The sequence below is a fragment of the Atractosteus spatula genome, chromosome 26 (assembly GCF_055471065.1).
Source record: "Atractosteus spatula isolate fAtrSpa1 chromosome 26, fAtrSpa1.hap1, whole genome shotgun sequence".
NCBI classification, from domain to species: domain Eukaryota; kingdom Metazoa; phylum Chordata; class Actinopteri; order Semionotiformes; family Lepisosteidae; genus Atractosteus; species Atractosteus spatula.
Window position 1 is genome coordinate 8,074,535 of NC_142731.1, and position 24,486 is coordinate 8,099,020.

At 42.3% G+C, this 24,486-nt stretch overlaps 3 protein-coding genes across 3 annotated transcripts; 1 reads left to right on the plus strand and 2 right to left on the minus strand.

Annotated features, from left to right (window-relative positions):
• The first annotated feature begins 255 nt into the window (after positions 1-255).
• Positions 256-1,724, plus strand: LOC148814772 (interferon a3-like). Its single transcript, XM_088905955.1, has 5 exons — positions 256-381; positions 474-560; positions 917-1,066; positions 1,413-1,523; positions 1,626-1,724. The coding sequence occupies exons 1-5, from the start codon at positions 256-258 to the stop codon at positions 1,722-1,724; spliced, it is 573 nt and encodes a 190-aa protein (XP_088762081.1).
• An 11,128-nt stretch (positions 1,725-12,852) lies between these two features.
• On the minus strand, positions 12,853-18,937 carry rdm1 (RAD52 motif containing 1). Its single transcript, XM_088906454.1, has 7 exons — positions 18,801-18,937; positions 17,554-17,733; positions 15,905-16,030; positions 15,282-15,447; positions 14,306-14,404; positions 13,453-13,532; positions 12,853-13,090 (listed from the first exon to the last, which is right to left on the minus strand). The coding sequence occupies exons 1-7, from the start codon at positions 18,903-18,905 to the stop codon at positions 12,998-13,000; spliced, it is 849 nt and encodes a 282-aa protein (XP_088762580.1). The 5' UTR covers positions 18,906-18,937; the 3' UTR covers positions 12,853-12,997.
• A 2,730-nt stretch (positions 18,938-21,667) lies between these two features.
• On the minus strand, positions 21,668-24,036 carry gh1 (growth hormone 1). Its single transcript, XM_088906453.1, has 4 exons — positions 23,896-24,036; positions 23,571-23,687; positions 22,428-22,589; positions 21,668-21,868 (listed from the first exon to the last, which is right to left on the minus strand). Exons 1-4 carry the CDS (start codon positions 24,001-24,003, stop codon positions 21,668-21,670), a joined length of 588 nt encoding a protein of 195 aa, XP_088762579.1. The 5' UTR covers positions 24,004-24,036.
• Positions 24,037-24,486: the final 450 nt, after the last annotated feature.

Consider the following 24,486-nt stretch of genomic DNA (forward strand, 5'->3'; position numbering starts at 1 on the left):
AACGTTAAAAAAGCGTGTTTCGCTTTATTTCTCCCATTACAGACTTATTTCGCTTTTTATACCCGCGTCTTATCCGACTATTTAAGCAGCTGGGATCTGATGGCAAGACACAGATCGCACTCTGAAAGCATTTGGAACAGCATCTCTTTGAGGTAAATGGGAACATAGAAAAGTGTGACTTTGAACCTTCCTCTCTTTCTCTTCGACTACTTGAACTAACAGCAATCTTCCTACTGTATGTTTCAGGTATTCGCTATGGCACTGGAAGGCTCTCTGTGGCTGTGTGTTGTCTTCTGCCTCTCGCAGGCTTGGGCGATGCCTACGAGGTGCGCATTCAGAGAGCATCTGATTGAAGTCAGCCTGAATCTTCTCAAAGACATGGTGAGTCCAAAGAGAATGGTATTTAAGTATAAAAATATGCAGAACGTGTCATTTACATTTGGTTATAATATCTTTACGTTCTGTTCTTTAAGGGAGACGGTTTCCCCAAAGAGTGCCTCAGTGATAACGTAGTTATCGCTTTCCCAGCGGAAGCCTATGAGTTTGCGGATGATACCCAGGTAAGGACAGCTTCTTTTGACATGTTTTGCCTTTTGATATGCGCGATTTCACTCCCATGTACTACTGGACATACGTGGTTTATGCGTAGATACAATGATACGTACAAAAAAACAGATTTTAAATGAAATGAAAGAGATTAATTCCAAGACGAACAAAATAAACTGTGAAATCCTCTTCAGTTGTGTGTATACAGATATGAAATATATGCTGTATGTATATTATATATGAAATACAGATATAATTTCATTGTTGGTCTCGGCTTGAAATGTTGCGGCGATTTTAAAATACTCTTCAAAATAAAGACCAAGTGTTGGTTGGTGATTACAGCTCTAAACGTTTCTTTTCCGAAACACAGAAAGAAGACTTTGAGATAGCAATTTACAAAACACTGAACAGCACAGACGCCCTGTTTGAAAACGAAGGAAGGCCAACATCATGGAGCCAGAGAGAAGTGGACGACTTTCAGAACCTCGTTTTTCGCCAGGTTCAAGATTTCAATACCTGTGTAAGTTCCAGATACAAACAGCCGTCGTCTCTTGAACATGAGCCGCTAAGGACGGTCTAGCAGGAGCAAATACTCCAAAAACGTGCATGATAGCGGAACTTGTGTGATCTCTTAAAATTAAATTTTAACAATCTGGACTAAGACACGACCAGACCCTGAAGAAAATCGTATAGGCTGTTGTTTGCTCTGGAGCCAATGAAAGAACGTCTTGATTTCACTGAGGCCTGGATAAACCAGAAAAAAAAATAAGTCCTATGCGTTCCTATTCGCTATTGCGTGTAGCGAATGGCTCCTATCCTTAGACTTGCAGGAGATCTTAAACGAGAGCACCCTGTGTTGATTTCAGGTTCCGGGAATTCGTGAAGACGTAGAAACGACCGGCAACTCATCTGCTGCTTACAGGATACAGCTCCTGAAGACGTACTTTCAGAAAATGGAAAATGTTCTGCAAGAAAAGGTATTTAAGATGTTTATTTCAAAGTATATATACAGTATATAAATCCTTGCATTGTGGTCTGTTTCCCTAATTGCTGGCCTGTTTGTTCCCCCCCCCCCCCAGAATTACAGTTCCTGCGCCTGGGAAATCATAAGAAAAGAACTCATGGGGATTTTACAAGTCATCCTCGATAAGAACGCTGAAATCGTGGTCAGGGCATGAAGATTATAACATTATTTACGTGTTTTTTTTTTAATAATGTCTGGAAACATGGAGCTAATTTATTTATTTATTTGTATTATTTAACAACGTTGATGCTATTTATATGACTTATTTATTGAAGAAATCGATTTTTTAAATGACACTTTTGTACGATGCTTTTACACGAATAAATGTTATGGGAACATCATCATGTGCCTGCGTTATTGATATCTGGATTGTACAGCATTGCACGGAGCCAGGCAGATGAGCAAAAAAAAAAACTGAGTAGACGCTTTTACAAACAGCCCCAGGGAATCCAGTTTGGCCCCGCAGAAGGAACTGAACATAAACACGACACGGAAATTATCCGCAGGATTTCTTTATATTGAATCATTTATATTGCAAAACAAAATTTCAAACAGGTTTGCAAAGTTCACGGGTTCAAAAAGGTTTAAATTCCATAGTGCCAGTTTGGCAGTCAGTGGCTCAGCGGAACGCCTGACACAGGTCCTGTACAGTGAACCAATGCACTTGTGAGAGAAGCCTCACTTCCGTGCAGTTGGACAAGAACCCGAAGAGAAGCTGGACACTAGCCCGAGAACCTTTATTGAAGACCTTCGACCTTGACTTGCTAGGGGCGTAATCTGCAGTGTTTTACATCATCACGGCTGTTATGCGAATATTAAGTGGCCTTGAATAAAGACAGACCGATGGATCCCCAGATTGCGTAATTTCGAAACCCTGACGTCACCATTTCAGAGGCTACGGCATTTCCGCGTTTCCCTTCCTCTCTGGTTTCTTGCGCCGGCTGCGCTTTCGGTTTAGTTTTCCGAATTAAAAATAAAAACCATATTAAATGTACGAGCGTGTTTAATTAAAACGAGTTAAGTAAAAAATAACACATATGAGCTTTTGTATAAAAAGATGCGATGTTCGAACGGGTATTACCGTTACCACAAATAAAAAACGCGATTTTGTCAACACGAGACTATTAAAACTACATATTGTGACAAAACATTTCTGAATTGTTTTTTATCTGAATTGTTGCTCTCGCTGTGCGGACACCAAATTGTTGTTTTCAATGCCTTTGTTTCGAATGTACTTTTTTTTGCGTGCATTTTTTGCCATTTGCAATTGTGGCATTTTACCGTGCTTGCAATCACTATTAAAGAATTAGACTGCAACAGACAGTCGTAACAAGGCGTCCTTTCAAATACACCTTTCCCCCCACTATGCATTAGTTTTTCACTATGCATGTTTCAGTTCGTTTTTAGTCACAGACCTCACTACAAACTGCTTCGCCAGTCTGCAGTGACAACTGGGCATAGAAAACTCAGTCCGAAAAAGACGTTGTACGTTCACTCGTTAGACCAGACGCACTAAACCTGTGTGCAATTCGCACATATGTCAGCCTTACTGTCAATCTGTATACAGAACGAAATTTTCATCAATCAAGAGAAAGGATAAAAAATAAATATGGGATTTTGGCAAGAATCGGACAAGTCCCAGCAAACGCCGGCACAGAATATGACATTTTAATATCCTTCCGGTGACCCACTAGAATTACAACACGGGACTGAACAACTACAGAAACAACGTTAACGACGCTGGAAATCAGAACTTCGTGGTCTCTTGTTTAAAATTACTCGCATTAACGCATTAGCTGTGGAACGCTAGAGTTTGCCGAACTTCTATTGTAAAATAAGAGCAAAGCCATTTTTTCTCAACCCACCTGAAATGCACTTTTGCTATTAGTTACTCAAGATTACGTTCAATGTACAACAGGGCGTTTCCTTTTAAAGACAACTAATCACCTCTGGTCAGGGTCGTCCGTTAGTAAATGTGTAATGAAAAGAATAGTGACAAACTCAAAGAGAACAATTGTTTAGGTGGCAGCTGAGCCAAAAATGGTCTATCATCATCTTGGCACAGTGTGCAAGAGTCAGTGGTTGCCTAGTCAAGTAATGGAATTGGAGAATGCCCACTGAATCCGGCCCTTATAAAGCTAATGTACTTAGCAATGTCGGTCTTCTCGATAGGTTTGTGAAGTGGAGGAAGCTTGCTTGTTTATAAATCGCTGCTTGGTGATTTAAAAACCATTACAGAATCTACCTGTAATCCACTTATCTAGTCTCCGTTTGAAAGAAAATTAAAATCAAGGAAGCAAGAATGAGGGGATATATTTACGTATGGAATATTTACGACAGACTAGACCTGTAGTTTTGACAGACCGGAAAAGAGAGACCCTGTGGAAGACGCAGAATGCTCATCTTGTTTGCCTCTGATGTGTGTTCAACTGCCATGGTCTTGACTAAAGACAAAAAAAAAAGGAAAAACGTGATTTTACTAAGCCTACATGACTGCTGTGTAAAAGTCTAGTGTTCAAAAAGTCCAACAGCCATAAGCATTGTGTTCTGTGCCTGAAAAGAGTCAATTCACTCATGCACTGAGCAGAAGAAATAGTTTGTTGAGCAAAAGACAGTCATTGCTAAGTGCCACTTCTTTGACATTTATTGACCACTGATTTATCATTACAAGTGGTGAAGACTTGCAAAGCAAAATAAGTTATTTTTGTATTCTTTTGCAGAATACACCATGATTGTGCAAAACCTGTTACATCAGAGTGAAATGTACTTAAAATGTAATTCTATCCAGCTCCTTGATAAGGGCACGCAGGTGGAGGAGATGAATGGGATTTAGGAAACGAAGATGGAATTTCCTTTTGATACAAAACACAAAGGGAACATTTCATCCCCATCTCAAAAAATAAACTGATTTGAAAAGCAACATTGTGTCTTACAGAAAGCCAAGGACTGTGGCTTTCAAACAACGCAAAACAAATTAAACTTGGCAGTCCATGGAAACTTCACTTTGGCTCAAGCAATGCTCCTGCCAGTGTAATAAAACAAAGGTGAAGAAGCAGATTTCCACTTACCTGCTGTGAGCCCTGCGGAATATCTCCTCCTCTGAAGAAGAAGAGTCAGCACACACACTTTGACCTAGACTCTTCCGACGAAGGTAACCAAGGGGCTTGTGTAGATCTTCAATCCAGAGTGGCTTCCTCTTTGGGACATATTCACGACACGCAATCTGCAAGAAGTGTTGGTAGGTTTAAACTACATCAAATATTTTATTGAATTATTTATAGAATTTAAACTACTTAAGCATGTGCACTGTATATCATCTATATACTGTATATCATCTATATACTGTATAACTGCCCACCCTAACAGAATGGTAAGTCAAGCGCAAGTGTGAAGGTGGTCCTGCACAGGTATTTTGAATAATGCATAAAAACTGGAATATCTTACTTCTTGATCTGATTCTTGTAGGAGTTGCCTATTTTCTTGCAAAAGTTTTGGCTCTGACCTTGAAAATTGAAGTCAATTATCAGCAGAGCTGTTATTTAACCACTAAAACTTGAATCATCCTCACTACCCAAGTAGTGATAAGTTACTTTGAAACGAACATGTGGCTTCTACTTTTCTTTAAAAGACAGCAATCATAATTAGATTTATATTTATCAAAGAATGATGAATAAACATAACTATTAAAAGGCATTTAAACACGATTGAAGATTTTTATATACCTACCAGATAACTTTTGTTTTTTTTCTTGTGAGCTGGCTTATTTTTGGATGAGGATCTCATAGGAGCAGCCTAAAAAATGCAATGCATTAGAAAAATTATGGGATAAAACAAAACCTCTCCCAGACTTTTGTTCTAGCATTGAGGCCACAACAAACCCTTACTGTGCACTTTTGTTTCAATAAAGGGTCTAATGTAGGTGTGATGCTTTCTTGAGGTGGCAGAACACCATGAAGGGCATTAGAGTTGGTGTAAATGAACCTGGAAAAGGCTCTGTCACCATTCAATGTAGAGATTTCGGCCACCAATAAGGAGGGTTAAGTCTGAGGTTATTCAGTCAGAAGCAACGTGAAAATTAATTTTGACTAAATGGAACGGTTTGCTTTGTTTATGTGGCAGTAATTAAGTTTGGAAAAATGCACTATTGAATACCACGATGAGTCATAAACTCAGGTCTGCTTCTTGCGGGGGAGAACTGAACAGCTCTCTCTGACACAACAGCAATTTCATACATGCCTAAGACAAGCTCTCTGCGTATATTTAAACAAAATGACGACATCATTTTAACTGTAGACATTCCATTGAATCGATTTAGAAGCTATTAAAGCCTCTGTCCAGGTCTAATACCCTCACAGCAAAATGAAATGACTCATTTGGTGATAATGTATTTTATTGATAGATTAAGAAATTGCAGCTGTATAGTCTTAAAATACCCGGGCCTATTGTCAGATGCACAACAGAGCACCATTTATCCTAATTTTTAAAAAGCTGACCTGTGCTCTCTTGTTTGTAATTTACAGAAATATGCCCTATTGTAAAACAGGTTTTGATTTTACAAGAACAGACAGACTTTTTGTAATATACAACAGATTTGTGTCACTCTGTGAAAAATATGTCATTATTATTTGGTTTGTCCATTTATTTAACACAACAGAATATGTTTATAAATGTTCTATGAAAAAAGACTTGCTGCCTTGCAGCCTTAAGGTAACAAATAAAGTAAAATTGGAGAAACATAGGTGAGGAAAAAATGATTAATTTGAAATATTGTTCTGCACAACGCCACAAACCTTAATGATAAAGATGATCCTGAAAATCAGGCCTATATTCGCTATGGTTGCAAGAACTAATGCCAATCTCCTTCCATCTGCAAGAGATATTCTCAGAATCTGCTCCTGTAAAAACAATCACACTGGTAGCATCCTTACTATAAGGGAGAGACACATTGAAAGCTATTTGTTAAACGCACAAAATCAAATACAAAAAATCTGCAAATAGTGGGGACCATGATGTACATTTTTCTTAAAATCATCGTCAAAATAGAGGCCTTTTCAGTCCATGTTTTCTGGGGCAGGAATAAGCCTTTTAAGAACATCTTGATAAGAATAAACAAACAGCAGCAAACGCAGGCCTTTGCTGGCCATTCCTGGGAGGGACACTTGGTACTTAAGCAAGAGGTGTTTGGAATAACCTGACGTGTGAATTTCTCACAAAAGCAAAGTCCACAGCAACTACGAAGGCAGCTGAGCTCGAGTAGGTTCTGAATCTCTCAAAGACAGGACAACATCTCCCACACGTACTGTACTGGGTCAAGGAGCAGGTCTATTTCAGGGGATGGAAAATCCCACACTGGTGAACTGCTCACCAGGGTACGCGCTGTCTTTTCCACAGCCTGCTCGATTAGCGCCGAGGACTTGATCTAAAAGCGCTTGGAAACCGGCCAGCACTGCGTCACAGTTTGCCCGCGGCAGGGGCGCGAGGCACCAGCCTCTTCACTGTGGAAATCACGCTCTCATCCGACAGCGCGACTCTCCAGTCGTCGAGGATCTTCTGGAAGTGGGCCGGGCCGGTTTCGGAGGAGGAGGTGTTTCTGGGTCCGAGATGGCAAGACTCGGGGTTCTGCTAACAACGGTCTATGAGCCCGCTTTCCTGGCAGTATAGGTTGTCATTTTGAAACCAGCTCTTTGCTCAGGATTAGTACTCTCAGAAACAGGGGAAAAACCTCTGTTGTGAAGGATGCTGGGCATTCTCAGGGGTGTTGACCATCTGGGACATTTCTGGAAACGAGCCATTGCGGACAGTGCTGTCCACAAATGGCGATAACACAGCGCGAAGGCCGTTTATATGATTCACAGAAGCGCGTGTTTCTTGGCGACCCATTAGTACGCGGAAAGCTCTGCTGTTTTTCTGCAAGGGAAGCGTTCGATGGCTTGCTTCGTCTGCGTTTGGAAGGCCTGACTCATGCATTCTATATGGAACTCCCTCTGTCATGTGGTGACTAGGCAGACGTTCTGGAGCACCATCCTGATTCAGAAAAGGGGATTTCTCAACCTCTCTCTCTCTGAATAAGGCCTCTGACGTTGAGCACCTGAACAAGCTTTAAGCCCATGCCTCAGAATAGTCGGAAAAGTAACCCGCAAGTCCTGTGTTGGCCGAGACGCGATAGATGTTTCCCGCAGTTTTTCCAGGAGGTTGTTCCAAAAGCTCTGTGTTGGACGGAGTGTTGCTAGGGGCCTGGGCGGAAGCGTCAGCACCCAGGCCTCGGCCCCCAGCTGTTAGAAGGTTTTGTTTGAGCGTAAAAAAGTCGGCAGGAGAGTCCGATGTTTTGAGGCGCGCCAGCGCTCAGCTGCCACCTGGCGGGCCAACTCCCCGAAACGCGCGTTTCCTGACGCGTCACCCTCAGCCGTCATGGGGAAACTGCCAGCGTCGATTTCAATAAATGACTTTGCCTCACTCCCGTCTGAAACATCTGACTCATGGCTCCACGCCTGTGAAAGCCGATGCGTTGCGCTGGCAGACTTCAGATTTGACACCTGTGGTTTGACGAGCGTTGGCCGGGCTCCTTTGTGTTGGAGACTCTGGGCCCCTGGGCCCGTGTTCATCGAAAGCCCAGACGGCCAGGTCCACCTCCTCCCCTGCGTCTTGGTGCGCTCTTTCCAAAGGCATCGGCTGCGTCTTTCTCTCCGCCTCTCCAGACGGGTGTTTCACAACTGCTTTCGTTCCAGGTTTGAGTGTTGGGGACAGGACTCAGTGCTTGAAGAGGAGCCCCAGCGCCGTGGTTCAAGTTTGCCGATGGTGCAGATCCTACCTTCTGTTTCCTCGCGGTGTTATGGGCCCAGTTGCTTTTGGCTTGCGTTTTTCGGACAGACGTGCCCTCCAGTCGCCGTGTGGGACCCCCTGCCTTGTTTTGAGCTGGCCGGGGTGTAAGAGAGTAGGGCGGGGTTTCTTCCTGGCCCAGTGTGATAAACCCTTCACATGGGCCACGTCCTGCTTTTTAAAGTTCAAGCCAAACAGCTTTCTCGCAAGCTGCAGTTTGACACCAGAACCAGGGGCCTTCAGCTTCCTGGCAGCTGTCCGAGCAGTTTCCCATTTCTCTGGCTTCCCTTGTGCTGATCCCGTGTCCAGGGGGTCAATGGCTGCAGTAGTTCCAGAACTGGAATTTTCTAAATTAGAGTGTTTAGCTCCTTTCACAGCCCCCTGATCACTGATTTCTCCTCCTCTTGTAATCCAATGGATGTCTTTGTGCTGTTCCTGCTTCTCAGTCCCAGGGTTTTTATAATGCGTTCCTGTTTGAAAAATTCAGTCTGGTCACATTGGTTTTAAACCAGAAGTAAGAATGAAAGGGAATGGCAGTTTTTTTTTCTGGAAAATATCTAAGTAAGGAAAATTCATATGAGAAAAACTGTCATTTCTATTTGCATTTATCATTGTGTGCTTTGGGGCTCTATATACGTCTACAGCAGAAATCTAAGGAGACTCTAAGGGCATTCTAGTCAAAACTGTAGTACATTCTGGTTTTAAATGGAGTCAAGGATTGTCAGAAGAAATGCTGGACTAACGGATTTGTCACATTCTGGGTTTTTTGTAACTGATCTGTGAAAAAAAAAAGGATTTAAGACCCATCTATGTTGTTGAAATCAACTGTATAAGATCTTTCATGAAACAGCTGGATTATTTCCAGGTATAAATTAGCTACTTCAAGGGAGCCAAATGAGAAAAATCTTTTTACTTTTTCATATGCTCACAGCGGGCAGTACTGCAAAACATTCATCTCATTTGCAATTGCTTCTCCAAGTATCCAAAATCAAAGTATTTAATCAAGGCTGTGTCTTGGAGAACCCCCTCCCGAGCCAAAGGCAGCCGCAGACTACAAGACTGCACAACCTGTCAACTCTCTGCAGACAGAAAGTACCTTCTAGTTTCAGTGTGCAATCTCTCCCTCTCAAGTCTTTTCACTGGCTTCTCTCACTGAAGATCACTGAATAGATAGATTGTTCTGATGAAAAGGACACTAACCAGACTTTTGATAGGAGACATTTTGCTTGAAGCAAATCTCTGAACACTTTAGTTGTAGTGGTTTGGGGAAAATTGGCATGGACTTATAATGACTGCAGAAACAGCACAAGGCACTCAGGGAAGATTCTGTAATATTATTATTATTATTATTATTATTATTAATAATAATAATAATAATAATAGGAAAGCTATTTTCCTTTACCTTGCATAAAGTTTACAATGATCTGGTCATTTAAAATAAGCTTAATTAAAGACTTAATAAGGAAAATCTACATTTCAATTATATGCATTAACGCAAATCTGCAACAGGCAGTGTTATTTTACTAACTGAGCACTGTTAAGCAGAAGCACTGACTGAAGGATTTTTTTAATGCTTATGTTGTATTATATCTTTTTGTCGCTGAGAAACTGAGAAACCTATAAAGCACTAACATGCCATAATAACTGCCACCACATCTACTTGTTTTTTTATAGAAACAAAAGCACTTACATTTCTTTTATCTGTGGTTATAAAGCGGAGTGATGTTATTTCTTCATGGGTCTGCCTGATTCCTCTAACATCACTATGGGAATAAGGAAAATTGGTGCAACAAACTCTCACAGAATAGAAAGTTATTTATACAGCACAATGTGCTCAGATGTATTTTAAACACTTCTGTGTGAAATGAATTGCAACACAACACATGAGCAAGAATTCATATGTTGCACATGTGCGTGCATGCGTGCAGGAGTGCGTGCATGTGTGTGTGCGTGCATGCGTGCATGCCCTGTGATGGACTGGCGTTAAGGTGCATCCTGTCTTGTTGTACCCCATTACTGCCAGGTTAGGCCTCGGCTCACCACGACTCTCTGAGATAAAGAGGTTATGAATGTAAGGATGAAACAGCAGCCAGAGCAAAGGCACTGAGGAAGAATGGCAAAGGTTAAAAAGCCAAAAAGTGGAAACAATCTAAAAACGAAACTAGACATGTAGAGAACAAAGACGGGCACAGACATATTGAATCATCCTATTATTAGAACTAATAATCATTTCACTAATATGCAGCGAGCATTAAGGAACTGAACAGCATGCCAGCTCTGAACAGCTCCACAGGCAGTACTGACTGTCATGAATATACTAGTTTGATTACAAAACCAAGAAGATCACTGTAATCCAGGCTTCTGGGGTCACAGGCTGTTGCGACGGCACTCTTAAATAGTGGATCTACTCAGTCTACATTGGTTTAAATAATTCTATCTACAATATCTTTGTATGTTTAGATTGGAGGAAGATCTTATTAGGGACATTTCTTTTCCCCCAAAACCAAAGAGATTCAGTTCCCGGGCCTTAAAGGAATGTTACACGCAAACCAGTTAAAATAAGCTGCATCTTGAAAAAAGGAGCCTATGAGGGGGACTTCCTTTAATTAGCCTATACTACACCTTCAACCCCAAAAATCACATTCTTCAAGACCAACAGGGAGACACAAACTAGAGAGCACAACTGGAAACTAAGGGGAAGTGCATTTGAAATCAAGAACAGGAGACACTGACTTTACACTTAAGGTTGTGGGAGTATGGTACAATTTCCCCACAAACAGTGACACCCTAACTTCCTTCAGGAATTAGTAAAATGAGTTTGGTCGTTGAATTGCTCACCAGCTAGTGACTGAACTAGCGACATGGTCTAAACGTGCTCGTTTGTAAAATGTCTTGAAGGGATTCCCAATCCAGGAAAAGCCAAGAATCCCTGATATTAATGAGCTGCTCATTTCAAAAGTTAAATGTTCTTAAATCTCATTGAGAAACGTGTTTTGCATTAGTTTTATATATATATACACACACCTCATTATCACAGTATCTAATGAATTGAAAAAGTACCAGAAATTAAATTCTGCTGGAATTCTGGAGGTGTCTTAAATAAGAGTTATGAAAACTGAGCATTACCACAGAAAGATTTAGAAATCATGATCTTTTATTTTCAAACTGTGAAAGAGTAAGAACGAGTGGGTAAGACAAATATATGAAATAAAGTAGCAGAAAAGAAAATGAATTATTGATACCGTTTCGTTTTGGAATCGTACTTCGAGTAGGAAAGGCAATTTGAATGATAGTAGGCGTAGCTAAACCATTAGCGCCCCCTTATGGAACATTAGATAAATGGCAGGTTAAAAATATCTATTAAAGCAGTCTCTCCGGAGACCGTACTGTAAATGTTTGCCTGCTTGTCAAACCAAAGCCTTATGGTCTTTCAGTGATACAATCAGATTCCATTTGGTAAGCACATAGTAAGGTATTATATATAAAACATTTTCAAAATCAAAGCATTTTATTTCTACTTAAAATTTTTCGCTATAGATACGATTACATGGTGGATTCCAGACTAAAACGTTGAAACTACAAACCTCTTCTGTATTTTGTTCCATATATTCAGGAGAATAACTTTTTTTTACATTTATGTTTAAGGATAACAAAACACTTTATCTAAAAAGTCGCGTACTTACAGAGAGGAGACGAGATGTTGCCTGGTTTTCACTGCGGGTGCCGCTGTTAATTCGAATTGGTTACTCTCGGTGCCAGTACAGGAGATGCGCTCCGCTGTGCGCACACACTTCTGTGGGCAGGAAAAGTCGCTAGCGTCCCGAGAGTGAGAAGCGGTGTCCATTTCTAACCAAAAGAAGAGCTAGTATTACCACAATGACTGCCCTTTCGCGCGTTCTACACGGGATCTTCAAGGTAAAAAATGAAATGGTACCATCTCGGAAGGCTGCCAAGTGTTTGCATGGTGTTTACAAATTGTAATTAGGCTATAGCTTAATATTGAAGTAGATAATTGCTCCAAAAGGCTATATAGGCATCTAGTTTATATCTTCCAGCTCCAATTTGTATTGTACACTAGAGCGCCGGTCAGTTGCGCGGCTACTGTTCCGAGATCATTATGAGGTCATCATTTCGGCAGTCTGACGGTCAGATGTCGTCTAATATCAACAACAATTCAGTAACATTAGTGAGTCTCACCGTCACCTTAAGGCAGTATGGATTTGAAATTCTATACATTGGCATTTCCAATACGGTGTAACTCCACAAAGATGGTGATTCGATTTTTTTTTTATTTAAAAACAAACGACTCCTTTTCTATCAAAACACTTTATTTTGTGAAATTAAAAAAAATACAACATTTCAAAACTTCAGGTATAAGACATTTAAAGTAGAAAATCACTTTGAGGAAACTCTTTTTGGAAACGAAGTTTAAAGTGAACTGCAAAGAACTATACCATATATATACATTTAAGAATCCCTAAGTTAGCACTGGAATATGAAACTGCCAAAGTTACAAAAGCCTCATCACAGACTCTCCTTCACAATCCCCCTATCCCCAGTGAAACTAGTTAGGGCACCCCTTTAACACATCAAACCCAGGAGAGTCTGACCTCATGGCACATCTGTCATATTCAAACTCAAATCGCACAGAAGGTCCTCGTCCTCCTCCACACCTGCAAACTCGCTCCAGGAAATATCATTCACCTGAAAATGACAAAGAAAACAGGTCAACATTTGGTATATCAGGGCAATGTCCTGTTCTTGTCCACAACAATAATCATCATTGTCATAATTATCATTATTTCAAACCGAATTTTATGTATTGGTAACTTATATATAGTCATATACCTGCTGGATGGATGCATAGGAGAATTTTTGCACACTAAAATGACTATACTTTAATAAATCTTTACTAAAGACTGCATTCTAAAGCACAGACAGATTTTAAATTATCAAAAATTAATAACAATGGGAGGTTATTAAAACAGGTTCTGGTTGAAGATCAACAAGTCCTTGCTTTCAGACTACACAGACTCGCCCCCAGGTTAACAGGCTGAATAACATACCTGGATCAGTCCTTCCAAATCCTCATCCGGCACAATCTCATCTGGATCTAACCTGCACTCCACGGCCACCTTCCCATCACCTGGAAAACAAGGAAAGGTATGAGCAAGAACTGTGCTGCAACACAGGTCGGACACTTTGGACTAACTGATCTCCCTGTCACTCCACCACTTGCTTCCTGGTTCTGCTCCTAAAGGTCTCATGTCTCTTGTTTTCCAGCTGAGCTCTGATTTACTTTAACTAAGCTGATAACTGCCTTACTTAGACCTTCCAGGTCCAGGGCTGTGAATGCACCTGGGCTGCTCCACCAGCCTCAACAGCTGGATTCCTGCACATTTCACAGGTACTATTTAATTAGCTATCGAGACCCCGAAAAGGGGAGGAACTGTGGCACAGTGCTTAGCAATGCTGCCTCATAGTGCTGTGGCCCTGGGTTCAATTCCAGACCTGGGGTACTATCTATGTGGAGTCTGCATGTTCTCGCCATGTTCACATGGGTTTCCACCTGGTGCTCTGGTTTCCTCCCACAGTCCAAAGAGATACTGGTAGGTTAATTGGCTTCTGGAAGAACTGGCCCTGATGTGAGTGTGGCTATACTGTATGTACCCTGACGGACTGGCGTCCCATCCAGCATGTATCCTGCCTTGTGTCCACTGCCTGCCAGGACAGGCTCTGGTCCCCCCCATATAATGTATTGGAAGAAGCAGTTAGAAAGTGGGAGGGAAATTAATAGTTCAATAAAGAATAATAACTGGCAACTGAAAGGAAAAAGAGGACTCTGAGAACTTGAGTTTTCTGTCCCTGCTGTGTACTTAAAAAGCAAAAAAGATAGTACCTGAAAGAAACAGAACTCACCCAATACAACTAAAAGCACCTTCTGGAAAGCATTGCAAAATGCTCTTTCTTTGGCATATTTCTGTACCTTTCCTCGTTTCAGGAGGCGCTCCACTGGGTCTGGAATAAAATATTTATAAACAGAAAGCCTGCCTTTGCTACAACAGCACAGTTCTCTTCAGGAAAAGATTAGCAGCACAGGATCCAGCACAACACCCCGCACCTAACAACGGCTTGTGTCCACTTTCTCACTGTCAGAGTGTAGAGTGAATTGTTTCTGCGGTGGTTTTGTCTTGGTTCAGGACCTACACAGCCACCATACTTTACAGCATCAATGAAAGAACTCAGCAGCAAAAAAAAAAACTTAGTTTAATTCCAAACCTCTGGCTGTTTTCAGTACATGGCAGTATCATTATCGATAGCACCAATCCATCAACATTATATTTAGATAAAATTTTAACATAATAGTGATGCATTCGGCATTTTTGCAAATACTGTAGGTAGGAACAAACGAACATTTTCAGTAATTTAAGGTGGCCCTGATGTACTTGATATCTTTTAATATTTTTTACCTTAAAACCAAATTAGTTTTAGTGCGCTGTACAATAACCCCAAATCACTTATCCTAATATTATGGAGTCTTAGGATATTAAAATAAGGCTGCAATCTACAATAGCAAGAGTGAGTACAGTACTTAAGGAGCAATAATCGTATTGGTCAAACGTTTTATTTTATTACTCGCTGACACTTATCCAAAGGGACTTACATTTGTACTCATTTTTACACATTTAGCAAACCGAACAGATCAGATTCAAGCTGCTAGCTCAGGGTTAGAATGGTAGTGCCCCAGAGTGATTCTGAACATGCAACCCTCCAGTTATGCGTTCAGAGCCTCTAACAGTACCTTATAATGTACACCTATTTGCAACCTGGTGAAAATGCAGAACCTGTCTAATGAGGATCAGATCAGATCAGATGGTGTACAGAAGAAACATACCTGGATTATTCTCAAGGAGCTCCTCTGCCACCCCAACACCCCTGCAGCTGACTCCATGCTTAGTGAACATTAACTCCACAATGCAGCCGTATTTCAGGCTGACTGCCTGCGTCTCTGTACCCAAGGGCAACGGTCCAGCATTATCGGTTATCGAAATGTCATTAAGCTATGAACAGAAAAAGAAACATAGGAAGGATAAAACAAATCAGACATGGGCGTAAAGTTTAAACCACTGCACTGCAAATCAAAATATTATTACGACTTTTTTTTTTAAAACTCAGCTCTCACTTATATACCAATATTTTGGTTTTCTACTACTGGTGCAGCTTTAATATAAGAGTCCTTGTTCTAGGGTACACATTCTTACACAAATATAATTTAAACTTTTATACAAATCAACTTACAGGGGTTATGATCACCCATTTCAATATATCAGTACCCATATACTGTATACAGCTGGGCTTGCCAGAGCATGCTGGGTGAACTACCCCCATACGAACACTGGAGTAACCCCTCCTGGGATTCGAACCCGCAACCCTATAATCAGAAGGCCAATGCACGGACCATTGCTCCATTCTGCTTTCACACTTGAGCTGCTTGCAAAGAACAGTGAATTGGCTTACTGTGACAACCCGACTAGACCAGCCATTGAAGCCCAGGTAGTAGTTGGCAAGTTCCTGGCACTTGGCACTACTGAGACATCTGACAGTCTGACAGAAGGCAGGGTTCTGCCTGGTGCAAAGACGAACCTGGAGAGAGAGAGAGAGGGAAACTGTAAGCTTGTCTAATATTATCCTGATACAGCCAACGTTACTTCAGGGCGCATGTAAATAGGAAAAGGGTAGTTATCAGGGATTTGGGGGAAAAAACATCTAACATAACGTCGAAGAAACAGGCGCACTTTTCCACAACTGAAACGCATTGCTGACACTAAGAAAAAAAAATTCCTGGGTTATCTCGTAATTACGAGATAGTACATTCTCTCATACAGTATGTGATCACCATGCGATAGCAGAATTGTGATCCCATACCTCCATTATCATTACCCGACTTCCAGTTTTAAGCAGTGAAATCGATTCCAGGACACACTCGTTCTTGTTTATGTGTGAATATCCTCATGGTTAAAACTGTGTTCACATGAGGTACATGTGCACTTTGCCAGGAACACTAAACCCACAGCTCCAGCACAGCTATCGGCAGCTTGTAGGTGCTGTCACTGCACGATGTAACGAGTTGTTCATTAAGCCAAATGATCCCGTTGCATCGTAATTATGAGTTATTCTGCAATCTAGTGATTACGAGATAACTCAGGATTTTTTTTCCTTTGATGGTAAGCAATGTGCTTCCGTAAATTAGCCTGTTTCAATTCTTCTGTGGGGAGAAGGCTGCAAAGTGCAAGACTGCCATCTGCTGGCAGAATTAATCCCACTGACTGCTGTACTGAAAAAAAACCCTACAAACTACACACAGCAAAGGAGACCACAGCAAATCGGCCAGTTCAGCCAGTTCGATAGTAGTTCACTGATCTATTTCGGGAAAGAAGCAAGGCCGTCAGCCTGTTTCTGCTCTTGGTTTTAAATGCACTTTCACGCAGTCTCTTGGGTCTCCTGGTTCCTTAATATTACTATTATTGTTGATGATGATGATGTATCCTTACACTTATATAGCGCTTTTCTGGACACTCCATTCAAAGCACGTTACAGGTAATGGGGACTCCCCTCCACCACCACCAATGTGCAGCCCCACCTGGATGATGTAACGGCAGTCGTAGTGCGCCAGTACACTCACCACACATCAGCTATCAGTGGGGAGGAGAACAGAGTGATGGAGCCAGTTCATAGATGGGGATTATAAGGAGGCCATGATGGGTAAAGACCAAAGGGAAATATGGCCAGGAGAGTGGGGTAACACCCCTACTCTTTTTGAGAAACGCTCTGGGATTTTTAATGACCACAGAGAATCAGGACCTCGGTTTTACAGCTCATCCGAAGGACGGCACCTTTTTACAGTATAGTGTCCTCAACCCCCAGAAACTGCGGGGTGAGCGCCCCCCTATTGGCCCCACTAACGCTTGTTCCAGCAGCAACCTTACCAGGAGGTCTCCCATCCAGGTACTGACCACCAGGCTCACACCTGCTGAGCTTCAGCCGAGCTGCCAGCTGTGAGCTGCAGGGCGATGTGGCTGCTGGCATCAATACTTTGTGTACAGAGCCCAGTTTCTAACCTTGTAAACTTTCACCGGCGATTCACCAAAGCTCTGCGAGAAACCTACTTTTAAGGGTTTGTCCTGAAACAGCCCCCTCTCGTCTGTCGCCTCCTGCGCCCAGCAGGCCTGCGCGGCGGAGAAGAACTTGACGATGGCGTAGAATCCGGGCTCGGCCACCGAGGCATTGGCACGGACCCGCACGGAGAACAGGGCGCCGAAGACGGAGAAGTGTTTACAAATGCGATCCTATCCATGAACAGAAAGCAGCGACCATTGGACACCCCACAGCAGGACACATATGACTTTAATGGATGCTAAGTATAAGATCTCTTTATTGGCCATAAACAATTTCTTGCATTAGGAATTTGTCTTTTCGCAGACCCCAACTTGCTCTCCATGAGACACACAGACAGGGAGAGAAGCCTGGGGTCAGAGCGCAGGGTCAGCCATTGTACAGCACCCCTGGAGCAGTTGGGTTAAGGGCCTTGCTCAGGGGCCCAACGGAGTAGGATTCCTCTGCCGGCCGCGGGATACGAACCAGCAGCCTTCCAGCCACAGGCGCAGATCCTGAGGCACAGAGCCACCGCCCCGCCCCAGTGAAAGGGTATGAAAAGGTACTTGCCCAAAACATCATCTTTAATATGAAACATCAACTAAAATATATTCTAAAGCCCGGCTACAAAAAGCAAAAACTTCAAACAACAGGGATGAGGACTTCTGAACATTTTCATTGCCGATCAATGACTCTCAGAGACGTGTGCAGGTGAGCAGTCCTAGAGTCAAGAGCCCCATCCTACACCATCAGATGTGAGAGACTGTGCTACCCGCCGTACAAAAACACCGTAACTGTAGGGTTCAAGCGATGGTGGTTTAACACTCTGCCTGTAAGGACAGGAACTTACAGACGGACAGACGGATATTCTTTGCACAGTTTATTTCTGAACAGTCACATCGACACCTCCTGCGTTCTCCCTCTCTCTCCCCTTGTCACTAGTCACGCTATCCCGTAACCGATCAGAAAACAAAGAAAGTTTGACGTTAATATACCTATCTACAGTCTGAAATAGAGAATCCTACATAACTCAGAAATATCTTAAACCGCGTAACGGAATAAAACAACAGTCACGCAGGACATTAGCTTACAACACAGTTCACAATCATGCTCGGACCTACTGAACCATAACATGAATCACAAGGTCTAATTAAAATCGGCACTATTGTCACTTTTTGCACTCAAACGCGAGAATAGTTGTTTCATTAACTATGGTGCGTGACCTACGCTTTCCAGGAAAAAAAAAACCCAAACAACTCACGTAAATGTAGGCTTCAGAAAACGTAGGCAAAATGTTCCAGACAAACAAGGTTTTGTTGTTTTCAACAGGCACTTTAAACTCCACAATATCCACTTCAGTTTCCATTGTACTTCCTTTAAACGGACAATACAGCTATGTTTGAGTTTTATTGTAGAATGTAGACACAGACCATGGCGCTTTTATTCATTACGAACCGCAACAAACTGAACACCAACATCACCTACAAGGGAAACAAGCCAGTGCAGCCTTCTTCCTGACTGGGCCGAAATTTGGATTTGGCGCTAAACATACGTCATCATGCGCGACGAGTGTTTCAAGCGCGGTCTGCCGCCAGGGGGCAGTATGCTTGGTTTGTAATGGAAGAAGGTGATTCGGTAAAACTACAGTACGTAGTGTTCTTCACATTACGATAAAAATGGAGAAATCCATTTTGGTATCATTTTAAAAATACAGTTATATAGTGTAAAATATATACTAATGTTAGGACTGTAAAAACTAGGGACGCTTGTTGGATTATAACATGGTTAGTGCATACCTGTTAAACATAAATCGGTATTGCGTTTACAAAAATCAGTAAAACAAAATGAAATAAGTATCGATTTTGAAGCAGCACCTCAATATTCATACCGGAGTTCTTAAAATTTATATAGGCTGCTTAACATGTAGGCATGCAAGACTGTTGTAAAAATGGTGAGTTAATGGCACCAGAGGCTTTGAAAGAGTTACTACAACCGAGCAGCCTGCAGCCACGGTGTTAGGCAGCTGTCCTGGCAGGCGTGTAAAAATAGAAACTTCGAGGTGTCGCCCAAAACGACTGTACTCAGCTCACTACTTCTGCGCAGATCGCTGCGTCTTCCTAGAGATCTTAGCGAAGCGGCTTGGGCTCTCTCGAGTAGCTGCTGTGTCTTCAGCGCATTATCCTGACGCCAAAGCCATGCGATCGAGCGAGTTGCGATTACAGAGAGCCAGAAGGGAGGCTTCAAACACTCCGGGCAGGAGATTTAATTCGATTGACAGACAAGAAAATAACAGTACTTGTAAAATAACTGCAGCACTGAACTCCCAAGGCCTCAAGAAATAAGCGGCAGCTCTAAACTGTGATGCTGGACGCGTCAATTAAATATCCCTTTTTGTCTCTCCAGTGGGTAGTTTTCCCCTAGTGAAACATCGAGACTTGATAATGGCGACCGTGTTTATTAGAAGTAATGTTTTCTGACCTCTGAAATCACCTATGAAAACAACGCAATTAGGACCAGTGTTAAAATAATCCTGCAATCGCACAATTCTTCACTTCTCTTAGAAGCAAGCATCTCTAGCACTCCGCCCCTTTTCCAGATTGCCCTTATGAAATTATTCTTTCTTGAATTTGTTTAGAATTGTTTCACATTTTTTTTCAGTTTTTAACACCGCCCTTACCGTTCAATTTCATTGCTTTTCGTGTTTTTGCTTTGAAAATCGTGTTCTACTACAGCCCTGCTCTGATGTTTTAACAGGGTTTGTACGGTTGCACTGTAGTGCAAAACACAAGCAAATAACTCCGCTGTTTTAAGTTCATACATCATCTTTTTAGTTTGCGCCACATTTTTTTTTGCGGCACATATCTTTTATTTCCTTGTCTTATGTACCTGAGGGTCGCCGTAGGCCGCTCTGAGCATAAAACACCCACCCTGGGTTTACCCACAAAGTACCACAGGGCACTTTTGTAAAACCTTAACCCCCAAAATCAAGGAATCGGTATACATACAGTAAAACCAAAGCACCCGGACCAAGAAGCTGTAGATATTGAGAGCCGTTCAAAGCGTGTTTGTTGCAGAATACTTCAATTTTATTGATAAAATAAATGCTTACATACAGGTTTTGAAGAGTTTCAAGATCTACGAGAAAAACACGTTTAATTAAATTCCTTCAAATGAATGCAATTGAACACTATATACAGAAATTTCAAGGAGACTTTGGCCCAAAAGATGTACAGAACATTCTAGTGCATTCAAAGTTTTCTTTCTAATATCTCAGGGTGGGGGAACACGGAGACGCTGTCTTAAAAACTAACTTAAAAGTGTGGGTATAAATACAGTATGTGCGTTTGGGAGGGTTATGTGCCTGGGATCCTACCTGTGACCAGTATGTATTTTCAATAGGATGAAGATCATGTGTGAAAAATGTGATGACAAGTTTTGGCAGTGCGAGCCAAAGTTGATCTGATCGTTTGGCTATCGGTTCTTTAAATCAGTTCCTAGTCTGGCTGAGCAACAGATCAGCCATCTTACCCACACAGCAGGGACAGGCAGTTGTTATGTCTCTCCTGTTGCTTTCCAGTCTTCATTTTTTTCCATTTAACTGTAAGGGTGCCAGGCTCACCCCCTGAGCTGACTGACCCATCAAAACCTTTATTCCCATCAACTGAGTTGGTATGTGTGTTCTTTTAAAAGGAATATGAAAACTAAGGTCTAATTTCTCCTTCCGGCTCAGAAACATCCTTGACATCCACATTTCACGGCTGGTTTAATTTAGCCTTAGAGCAGCTTGTTCTCTAGGTAGAATTACAGCTGCAAAACCTCACAAATCAGAACAAAATGCATCAGAGGGAAAATTTGCAAAGAAATTAGAAGACTGTTTTTTAAAATTATTTTAACTGTGTTTTTCTAAAATATAGCTCCCGTGTACTTTTGTTTTACAGAAAATACATGCTGTACAGAACTGATTTTGGCAAGCAAAACGTCTGTTTTTTTTCATCATGACTACCAGAATAACTAATCCATTTTGATTGCTATGACTGATACGAAAGAGCAAAGCTAGAAATCACTATGTTTTTGCATTAATGGCTTCTGGGTAGGGCCTCACTGCAGCTGTGCAGCTGTTGGTCTTCTCTACAGAGTGCAGTTGCTCTCCACAAAGCGCCTGCACTTCATCACTTTCAGATAAGTCTCCACTTTGTGCATGTCTTTCTTGAAACAAGCTAAAAGCCCGTAGTTCTTCATCAGAACGTCATCATTTCTCAGGTTGGTGTCAAACTTCTCATACGTGAGAGTCAGGAAGGCTGCAATTCTGGGGCTTCCCTCATCAATTTCCTTTTAAAAAAAGAAGAAGAAAATATCTTATACATATATGTACAGTGAGGATTGCATAAGATTTGAGGAGAAGCTTGCCAATGGGGACTTCTGGACGTCCCTGTGAGAAAAGCACAGATGAAAGCCACTGGACGAAGTTTTCACCAACTATTTTGGAATTCGCAAATACGAATCCAATGCCAGCAGAGCCGAGATGTTCTTTCCCACTAGATTGCAAAGCTGATGTTTCACCATGTGCTCACACCTTCTTCAGAGCATACACATGGAAACATCAGCTTTCCTGTCCAATGCCAAGTCATGTCTCGTCTCAATTTAAAAAACTGCCAGTAATCTCAATACAGTTTTCGAAGGTTCCCACTAAGTGCTCTCCCTTTTACTTTCCCTGCAGGCATCCTTGAAGATGTGCAGTAATTGTACTTCATTTGTGCTAAAACACCTACTGAATTATCATGTGCACAAGCATAGATGTTTGGCTTTACTTGGTGGTTCAAATTGCTGAAAATATTTCAGAAGCGTGCATTCTCTACAGGATTTAAGCAGAGCCTCTCCTTCCTCTTACCCTTGTGAGGGTCACGATCCCCCGCTCAAGGTCCTGCAGCTTCTCAAAGATCCTGTCGGAAGTGCCGAAGACTAGGCTGTTGGAGAACACCCGGCTCAGAGTCTGCAGAGGGCTGATCCAGGACTGGATGAGAGCCAGGGAGAATCTCAGCAGCTCCACATCCTGGAAGGAAAACAGAGTGATAAAAAACAAAATCCAGGTGCTGAATAGACACGCACGTGGAGATGTACATGTTATCTTTCTGCATATCCCTAAACCGTGTCTCAAAGCTGAAAGAGAGCGACCGTGATTCCAAGGACAATCGCAAGATGGATTGGTGTATGTCAGACTCCCAGGAAATCCTGGCAGAGATAAAATATGTAAGCAGAAAAAGCATGAAGATATTGTGAGATATTCCCCATGGAAAACCTGTCACGGATGTCGGAAGGGCATGCCATGGAATAGCCAGGAGAGCAATAAAGACCCTATGTGTAGCGGTAAAAGGGGGCAACACAGAGGTTAGCCCCGGCTCAGGGGGTCAGATAAGATCACTTTATTGGCCATATACGATTTCTTGCATTAGGAATTCATCTTTTCACAGACCCCAGCTCGCTCTCCATGAGACACACAGACAGGGAGAGAAGCTGGGGGTCAGAGCGCAGGGTCAGCCATGTATACGGCACCCCTGGAGCAGTTGGGGTTAAGGGCCTTGCTCAGGGGCCCAGCGGAGTAGGATTCCTCTGCCGGCTGCAGGATACGAACCAGCAACCTTCCAGCCACAGGCACAGATCCTTAGCCACAGTGCCACCGCTCCACCCCAGATGATGTTGGTATAGAAACCTATGCCCTCGGGCCACTGACCTGGTGACCTGGTGCTAGGCGGGTCTCACGACATCCGTACCCTCAATGCTGAGCCAGGAGCAGAGCAGACACAGGAAGTAAACAGGCTCCACAACAAGACACACCGGAAAGACATGAATAATCACCGGGAACTAGGAACAGGGCAGAAGTAGAGCGCCCTCTAGGTGTACAGGGCGTGACAAAACCTCCATAAGGGCCTTGTAGTTATTTAATTCATGGTGCACATCTGATGTTAAGCGCCCCATCAACCTCCCCCGAACCCCAAGTGTGCTAGAGGGACGAAGAGGAGATGTAACAACTTACAGATCTCTGCTGAGCTTCATCTTTGCCAGTGGGTGCAGGAATGGACTCAGAATAGCATATGGCAGATGGAGAACTTTTGCTTGACTGTCTCTGCTCTTCTGGCACATAGGTGCGCTCCTGTACAGATGTGAAAAAAAATATATTTTTTTGACACATGCTAGAATCCAGACAGAATTGCTATATTCGGAGAAGCATCAGCTTGAGCTGCTTCAAGAAAAGGGCTCAGACAAAGGTATGCAATCACATGGATTGAAATATTAGAGGGGACAGTAGAGACGTTAACGCCCTCTGTTGAACAGAAGAACTAAAACAATTGCCGACTTACAAAATCTTTGTAAATATCAGCCGCAAGCTGGTGGAGGTGCTGTGCCCTCATCACTGCATTGGTGAAGAGGTTGTACAGTGGAAATGCTCCCACTTCCACTGGTGACATGAAAAAGACAGCGAGCAGAACCGGACACAGCAAAAAGCCTGGAGTGGAAAATACAGGCATAAAGACACAACAGCAAATTAGTTAGGCTGGTTTGCTCCATCTATGCTCCTCCATAGATGGGCCCTACTTGACGGTGATGTTTCCGATGAGCATGCAAATTGCAGGGAAGTCAAGGCAGTAGCTGCCTTGCCATTTTTTTAGAAGTGTTTCCATTTATTGCATACTCCTTTATTGTTACCTGTAAGTATAACAGAGACATCACCATGCAATTTCCATATTACATCAGTAAAACTGTTTCCAACGCCCAATAAAAAAGATCAATAAAATTGAAAATCCTTACCTGATGCCATGTTTGCTTTAGATGTAAAGTCCTTCTTGTTCTGAACCTGCGAACGATTTGTAGGGCTCGGTCTGACGACCTCCTTTTAAATAGTGGTTATGCCATACATAAATGGATTTGGTAGGAAACCTTAGAAATCTGCC

Excerpts from the sequence above, each read along its gene's own strand:
- gh1 (XM_088906453.1), bottom strand. The coding sequence starts at position 24,003 with ATGTCACCAGTGGAAGTGGGAGCATTTCCACTGTACAACCTCTTCACC. Across the intron at positions 22,590-23,570 it reads ATGAAGCTCAGCAGAGATCT|GATGTGGAGCTGCTGAGATT; the intron begins GTAAGTTGTTAC and ends TTTTCCTTCCAG. Across the intron at positions 21,869-22,427 it reads GGATCGTGACCCTCACAAGG|GAAATTGATGAGGGAAGCCC; the intron begins GTAAGAGGAAGG and ends TTTTTTTAAAAG.
- LOC148814772 (XM_088905955.1), top strand. The coding sequence starts at position 256 with ATGGCACTGGAAGGCTCTCTGTGGCTGTGTGTTGTCTTCTGCCTCTCG. Across the intron at positions 382-473 it reads TGAATCTTCTCAAAGACATG|GGAGACGGTTTCCCCAAAGA; the intron begins GTGAGTCCAAAG and ends CTGTTCTTTAAG. Across the intron at positions 561-916 it reads AGTTTGCGGATGATACCCAG|AAAGAAGACTTTGAGATAGC; the intron begins GTAAGGACAGCT and ends TCCGAAACACAG.
- rdm1 (XM_088906454.1), bottom strand. The coding sequence starts at position 18,905 with ATGGAAACTGAAGTGGATATTGTGGAGTTTAAAGTGCCTGTTGAAAAC. Across the intron at positions 14,405-15,281 it reads GCTCCTTGAGAATAATCCAG|ACCCAGTGGAGCGCCTCCTG; the intron begins GTATGTTTCTTC and ends ATTTTATTCCAG. Across the intron at positions 13,091-13,452 it reads ATTTGGAAGGACTGATCCAG|GTGAATGATATTTCCTGGAG; the intron begins GTATGTTATTCA and ends TGTCATTTTCAG.